Here is an 8201-nt window from a genome sequence, read left to right on the forward strand (position 1 = left end):
TAAGACTGGGAGAAGAAAGAGCATAAATAACTGAAAGCTCCATCAAACACAAATGAAGCAGAGAAGGTTGGACCCAACTGAGATAAGTGTTGAAAAACATACCCAATTGGACAAGATATTGGGTAGAAATCAGAAAAGACTTCTCCATCTTGAAAATCCAACTAACATGAGCTACTTCTGTTAGTAGTAGATGAGTGTGTTGAGAAGACACCAATTCAGAAGGAGCTAACAGAAGCATGCATAAGTCTGGAAAAAGCTTTTACCACCTGACAAACACATATGGTGCTGAAGCAAACCCAACAAGTAAAGCACAAAACCAAAATACAACTCCACTGTAGACAAACCAAAGATAGTATCAGGACTGATTAGAAATGGGAATATGGAGGTAAAGATTCCATGGTAAAGCATGGAAGATCCAGAAATTGGTTGAGGCAGGATAGCAATCACAGGACACCAGTCTCCAGTCAAGCAAGGGATTAAAGGCTTGATAAGTAATCAAATTCATAATGATCAGAAGCCCATGGTAGATGAAAAGACATACTGGCACCAGCCTTCGATTGAGAAATGAAATGCATAGCATGTACACAGGAGAAGGAGAGAAGACAAGATAATCGAAAGATGGGATGGCATGTATCTTTTCAGGGATAGAGAAAAATATAACAAACCTGAGAAAACATATCTATAAAGGCTAAGGTAGGCCTAGCAGATTTCACAGGAGAGGTACAGGCATTGAAAAAAGGGCTGTCAAAATCCTCTTGATCATGAACAGGCACTACAAGGACAGGAGAATCCTGTACATTGTCATAAAAAGAGGGATGAAACACATAAAATTCAACTCTCTGTATATCCCCAGCTGAGACCCCCACACCTGAAGTTTGTGTTACAACAATTAAAGTAGTGCTAACTAGCAAAAGTCATAGTACAAAATTCTGAGTTCATAATCAATAATCAACTGTGAGAAAAAGTATTACAAAATAATGAAATAAAGGTGCTTTTGACAACAAACTACAGTGAAGAAATTGTAGAAAAGAAAAGTTATTAAAAACTTGAAAGCACTACTTTGAAAAAAAGGAGTTAAAAAATCTGCAATAAATGAAACACCTGCACAAGACCACTGCCTAACTAAAAGTGATGGTTAAGTAGAATCAAACATAGGGTGTCCCATGCATTGGAGGATTTCATGATGATTTACATGAAAGGATGCAGTGAACCATGTTGATCATGAGGTAGGAAGAAGTTTAACCCTTTTGAGACAGGTCATAGGTGAAAGGCCATGTCATCTCATTTGTTGACTCATATTCAAAATTTTATTGAACTACTATTTCATGAATTTATTTCAATAAGTTTGGTATCAAACTGTAGATTATAATTCAAATTTTAGAACTATACATTACTCAATTTAAAAGTAAATATAAAAAAAAACACAGATAAACATCGATTTTTGTGTGTCCCGTGGTATGTTTAATGCAGCTCTGGTTCATATTGGATGTTTGTGAAGTCAAAACACTAAGTCTATAGTTTTGTACAAATTAGAAACTCAAATTACAGATATTGGCAAGCTAGAAAATATAATAATAAGATCTTTTCTTTTCTATGTGCTAAGATATTGCTCATATAATAAATTAAACACAGTGGTACTCCGCCCACCTCTTTAATTTTTGGAAATGCTTCCTTATATACACTTACTTCTACATATGACAGGAATAACCAATCAGAAGCTCAGAATGTCCTCCTAGTGGTTTTCTCAGTCTTTATAACTTGGCTAGCATCATTTCTTTCTTTTTAACCAAGATTTGAATGAGGTAGATTGTGTCTTTATTCTGCTTGAAATTTAATATTTTTTTAAGAGTAAAATACATCTTAGTTACTATGCTTGATAAATTGAAGTTTAATTCTATGGTATTGATGTAGTAATTTATAATTTTTTAGTTATTCAAAAGAATATACAAAACCTAAAAAAAATATATTTTGTTTCATATCCTCCATATGCAAAATTTTTCAAAACTTAGCAACCTAGGTGCAACAGCAACCGAGTACAAAGGTCGTAACTAGACGAAATAATTGTTTACTTTACTTCTTTATTTACTGTTCTATGTTTCAGGAAAAATATGTTTAAGAACTTATTCCAAAATAGCAGTAATGTGTATACATATATAATGTATAATAATTGAAATGTGACCGTATTTTACAAAATACTAGTCAACTAAAACACAGCCAAGATGAGTTACTTTGTACAGACCAAAGGTCAGTTTTATGTTATTTGATATAGTAACATGAGTGCACATGAGCAGCATCAGTGTAACTTCTGTATTGTTAGCCAGCCACGTCATAAACGTCATTATAATAAAAATAATAAATATATATATAAATGTATAATGTTATGAGACTTAAGCTATTTTGTCTAAAGATTTATGTTTTTGTTTTATAATTTGTGTTCATTCTAGAATGAAAGAGGCATAATTTATGTTTATTTCCTAATTTTTTTTGGCGGTTGTGAGATTGTTCAAATCTATCGAACCCGAACAGAGATTAATTACTGACAATAACAAATTAAATATAAAAGTTTTTCTTAAGAAATGTTTGATAACTATCCGGACATTATAAGGATTTCCATGTGAAATTTCAAAATTTTCTGATGCATAAAAGTATTTTTAATCTTAAAATGAAAATTACTTTGCAAGATAGATAGGCAAGATGTGAAAAAAAAAGGCATGAGAGAAACATTGCTTTACAAACCTTACAACTTAATAAAAAAATTAGATATCTTGCACATGAAAGCATTGTAACATTTATTGATAATCTGCCAATTTTTTTTAACATTTACTTACTGATTTAAAAGTTATAGTATGAAAACTATAACAAGCACAAAATAGTTACGAGGTCGTCACACTGAAAGAGTTAAAGGCTTGTGGCATGCGAAAATGGCAAACAATCAAGAAATGATAGAAAACTTAGTAAGCATGCTTTAAATGTCCCGCTATTTTGACAAATTTCACAAATTCCCAATTAAAAGGCCAAAATTGGTATGGGAACCCTGAAGAAAAAGAAGATGCTATAAAGTCATTGACTGACTCTGTATTGAAAGAGTTAAAGGCTTGTGGCATGCGAAAATGGCAAACAATCAAGAAATGATAGAAAACTTAGTAAGCATGCTTTAAATGTCCTGCTATTTTGACAAATTTCACAAATTCCCAATCAGAAAGCCAAAATTGGTATGGGAACCCTGAAGAAGATGCTATTAAGCCATCTGGACCATAGATCTTACTTCTTCATTGACTAGAACATCAAAAACAAACTAAATTCATCCCTCTACTTCCATATACATATCTAACTAAAGTTTAAAAGAATTCCAACTAACATTACTAATGAATATACACATTTATAACTAATAAAACAATTATTTTCCAGGAAATAAACTTGAATTTAGGCTTCTAAATCTTCAATTTTAAATTTCCTAAAAGGATTTACTTAACAAAAATATATTATTTATAATAAAAAAATTAAATTCTTAGATAACTAACCAGGACATCTTTTCTCAAATCAACTAAGAACTTTACTCCACCCTCCAATCTTCCTATATGACCAAATAAGCCAATGTAATATGGTGTCAGGGATGATCGTAGATTCTCCTCGGCTTTTATTCTGGAACTTTCTCCTTGTTCCTGTGAAATAAATCAAGCCAAAGGAAAACAATGATTTCTTATTAAAAGGAAATGTCAAAAAATATCATTTCAGGTATCAGTAATTTATATCTAACATAAATAAACAATAATAAAACCAGGCATAAATCTAAAGGGAGTGTCAACCAATGTGAATGACACTCTCCTCAGTCAACATAGCATAAGTCACTCACTTGAAGAATAATTCAAATGTTTCATTGATTTACTGTCACTTGTATCCCAAGTAAACCTTATCAATTTCTGGTGGATATATAAATTAACCTTCATAACAGTCTTGTTGTTTACATATCACTGATTGAGTTAAGTTTGATGAAAATAATGATATGAAGCAACAAGCATCCATTCTAAACCGATAAATATGAAAATATATCATACTTATTAATTATTCAATGCTTAACCTTCTAGAGATGAGGTCTGTGAAATAAATAGACTGTCAGATTTTTGTGGTTATGAACAAGAGCTATTGGTCCTAGCCTTCCACAGTTTAAACTTGAACTTATAAGATTAGAGTAAATAAATAAATAGACTTATTGATACTTATTAATTCTTCAATGTTTTACCTTTTGGAAATAAGGTTTGCAAAATCAACAGACTGTCAGTTTTTTTATGGTTATGAATAAGAGTTATTGGACCTAGCCATCCATAGTTTAAATTTGAACTTGTAAGATTACAGTAAAGCAGCTAATTAATAACAGCACCTACCACTAACTTTTAGGTTACTGTAACAAAATAGTGGGACATAACCATCACTCATAACACACCAGTGGCCCCAGAAATACAAAGCGCAATCTAGCAACAATGGAACTCAACCCATGAACTCTCATATTCACAGTACTTCATACTAATCACTAAGCTATGCTTGGCCCAATTAAATAAGCTACAGAATCCAACAACATAAAACTAGATACAAACATTCTGAAAAATATTGTGAGTAATGAATTTAGCATTATTTCTTCATTCAGATGAGGGCATCTATTGACACATAATAATTATGAGATCTGTTATCATATAATCATTTACATATTACATTATACACAAATAACTTATTTTAATAATAGCTTGCAAATGTATTACTTACATTTCCTGAATCACTATTTATGAAAGCCTAAACTATGATATAACTCAACAATTATGTGACAGAGAATGCACAAGTTCTTTATTGTTGATTAGTTTGTATGAAAGAGTTATATAAAATAGTGTAAACAGGTAACATCCACGAGATTAAACAAAATGACTGCATTAATCCTGAGCTGGTTAAGAAAAAACCTGGAAGTTTAAAAAATGATAAAGCTCCTGGGTCAGATAATATTTCCCCAAGGGTTTTGAAGAAGGTTAAAGATTGGATATGTGAGCCACTTACTACTATTTTCTGTTAGTCTCTGAATTGCAGGCAGGTACCAGAGGACTGGAAGTTAGCTAATGTAATTCCTATTTTCAAGGGAGATGATAACAATTTTCCAATAATTATAGACCCACTAGTCTTACATCAGTTATGGGAAAAGTTTTGGAAAGTCTGTTAAAAGATACTTTGTAAAGTCATTTAACAAAGTTTAGAATTTTATTGGATAGTCAACATGGTTTCACAAAGGGAAAATCTTGTCTTACAAACCTTTTGACATTCTTTGAAAAGGTTACTGCTTAAGTAGGTGAGGGTAAGGGTGTAGATTTGGTGTATCTGGATTTTCAGGAAGCATTTGAAAAGGTGCCACACATGTGGGGCTATAAGTTAGCTAATTGGTCAGAAGAGTGGCTGGATGGAAGAAAGCAGAGGGTTGTTACAAATGGAGTTCATTCAAACTGGATTAATTTTAGTCTTAGGACCTCTGCTCTTTTTGATTTACATCAATGACATAGATGAAGGAATATTCAATAAATTATTTAAATTTGCACATTATATTAAGGTCTTGGATGTTGCTAGCTATGAAGAGGAAGTTGCTGATTTACAAAAGAATTTAGATAATTTAGTGAGTTGGGCAAATAAATGGCAGATAGGTTTTAATTATAATAAATGCAAGATAATGCATGTGGGTTATCATAATTTAGATGGGAATAATCTTAACAATGTTATGAAGGAAATGGATCTTGAGGTAATAATTGATCAGTCTCTAAAGTCATCCAAGCAGTGTGCTGTTGCTTATGGTAGGGAAAATAGGATTTTAGGTTGTATCTACAGAATTATTTTATACAAGTCTAAAGAGGTTATAATTTCATTGTACAAATCACTGGTTAGGCCACATGTGGAATATTGAATTTTTGGAAGGGGTTCAGAGAAGGGTTACTAGAATGGTGCCTGGGATAGACGAGTTGTCATATGAGTAGAGGCTGAAATCTCTCAAATTGTTTTCTCTTGAAAAAACGAAGAGTTAGGGAGGATTTGATTGAGGTAGTTAAGCTTGTAAAGGGAATTGATAGTGTTGATGCATCATCTTTTTTCATATTTAACAGTGAGACTAGGGGACACAAATAAAAATATTGGCAACATAGGAGTCATCTTTGGCTAAGACAGTTTCATATTTCTAACAGAGTGGTTGGCCTGTAGAATGGGTTGCCTTCAAATGTTGTAGAGGCAGTAAATTTATGTGAGTGTAAGAGAAAGCTTGATAAGTATATAAATGATAAGGGCTGGCTTTAGAATTTTTTTATCTTAATTTAGTTTAGAGGATGGAACAGCCAAGATGGACCAATAGGTCCATGTTGTCGCAAAACATTATGTTAAGCTGTGGAGAATAAATACTTAACTACTGAGGTAAAGACTGTTCATATACATGAACATGTAATTCACAATTTACCGGAACCTGAGATTAATGTTATAAACAAGCTTAGTATAGTGATGCAAACCTGGACTATTATTTTCTTCACCATTCAACACATTAATGTCACTTGTCCAGTTTAAGTGACTTGTGTTTTGTATCAATAAAAAGTTCCTGGAAATTCAGAATGTGTCTTCATTAAATCAAACTAGACAATGTTAAAGTAGATGATCTAGTACCAAATTGGGGAGAGTCATCATTTTAAGAAAGGTCTGTCACCATATGTAATTTATATGTAAAAAAAATCATTTAAGTAAATTTAAAATTTGCAGATTTTATTACCAAATTTCAATGTAAAACACTATTTTATCAAAATAATAAGTTTTTAGTAGATTTCTCTCTTTTTATGTTATCAGCCTAAAATCTGAAAATGTTCAATAGGTTTCCATTAAATCTACAATTGTTTTCTCTGCTTTTAATCAAACAACACCATACAAAATTTAGTAAAATGTGCATACTATCACTGATCTTCAGAATTGTGTGTAAAAATGAAAAAAAAAATTACAGAAATATGTAAAAACCTGTTATTTTGTATTTATTGTTCATCAATTTTAACTTCTTTTTTATAAGTTTTTTTGCCCACTGAAGAAATTATGTAAAAAGAAAAAAAATACAGACAGAACAACAACAACAACAAAAAAAAAGACTGATTTTTCCATTCTTACATGTTAGAATGCAGATAATGATCCCATTTAATCATAAATTTGAAATGTTTCTTGGGGTAGGCCCCCAAATCTGTGATTTGGGAAAAGTAGCCCCACATCAATTTTCAGCAGATGCAATGTGAATAGGTAACACAAAAAAGCATTTCTGGCCCAACAACCCAACATTAAATATTAGTACTTATTAATTTATATTCTCATATAATTTTGTATGCATTTATAATTACACACTTAGATCAATATGAAGTGATACTATCTAATAGATTATTTTTTAATAATGTCTTGTAATGATCATCTGGTGCATAAGACAAGTCACAGCTTTATCATTACATATATACATGTAAAAGTGCTATATATCAATTCTTGCCTATGATATTATATAGGTATTATGCAAATACCATCCCTACCTTTAATTCCTTTTTGAAAAGTGTTTTCTTTAACTTTTAGCTATGTTCTTCTCTGCCAGCAATACCAAGTGAGGAGGCTTGTGTATCATCAATTCAATTATATTACTCATCAGAAATTCTACCAACCTACCCTCAAATCTAATTATAAGCCTAAAGTAGTGCATCATCTGTTTTATATGTGTACAAAATAATACTTATAAAAGCAGATACTCCGTTTGAAACTATTTCACCTCAGTGAAATTGGTTGACACCACTGTTTTTATTTTTTAATTACCATTTAATAAAAAAGAAACAGTATGAAGAGAAAAATGAAACTTAGAATTTTTACTATGAGATTTATAGACATTCCCAGAAGTTGTAACTCAATCATTACATTGATATTGTTATAAAGGAAACTGTAGAGTATTGTAAAGTTCTGATGACCTATTGAGGAGAAATTTAAAATACCATTCTGATGAACAATCTGAGCCATCCATACATAGGCAGTGCTACCACCTGTCCGCACATATTGTACATCTGGCTCATTCCTACTATAGCTTATATGTACTATCGCATTTGCCATATATATATATATATATATATATATATATATATACTACACACACACACTACACACACACACACAATATAACATAGCTACGT

The 8201-nt window shown here is 31.4% G+C and overlaps 1 protein-coding gene across 6 annotated transcripts in view; it reads right to left on the reverse strand.

The window, feature by feature from the left end:
• The window catches only part of LOC106461918 (malonyl-CoA decarboxylase, mitochondrial-like), a 117031-nt gene that overhangs the window by 67209 nt on the left and 41621 nt on the right, over nucleotides 1-8201 (reverse strand). For all 6 annotated transcript variants that reach the window (XR_002611107.1, XM_022389013.1, XM_022389011.1 and 3 more), the window contains exon 4: nucleotides 3522-3662. Coding sequence is in view for 5 of the 6 variants with exons in the window: in XM_022389013.1 (XP_022244721.1) it covers nucleotides 3522-3662 (141 nt within the window). In the remaining variant the exon portion in view is untranslated. The remainder of the gene's footprint in view (nucleotides 1-3521; nucleotides 3663-8201) is intronic.

Source organism: Limulus polyphemus, unplaced genomic scaffold (genome assembly GCF_000517525.1).
Source record: "Limulus polyphemus unplaced genomic scaffold, Limulus_polyphemus-2.1.2 Scaffold1058, whole genome shotgun sequence".
Lineage (NCBI taxonomy): Eukaryota > Metazoa > Arthropoda > Merostomata > Xiphosura > Limulidae > Limulus > Limulus polyphemus.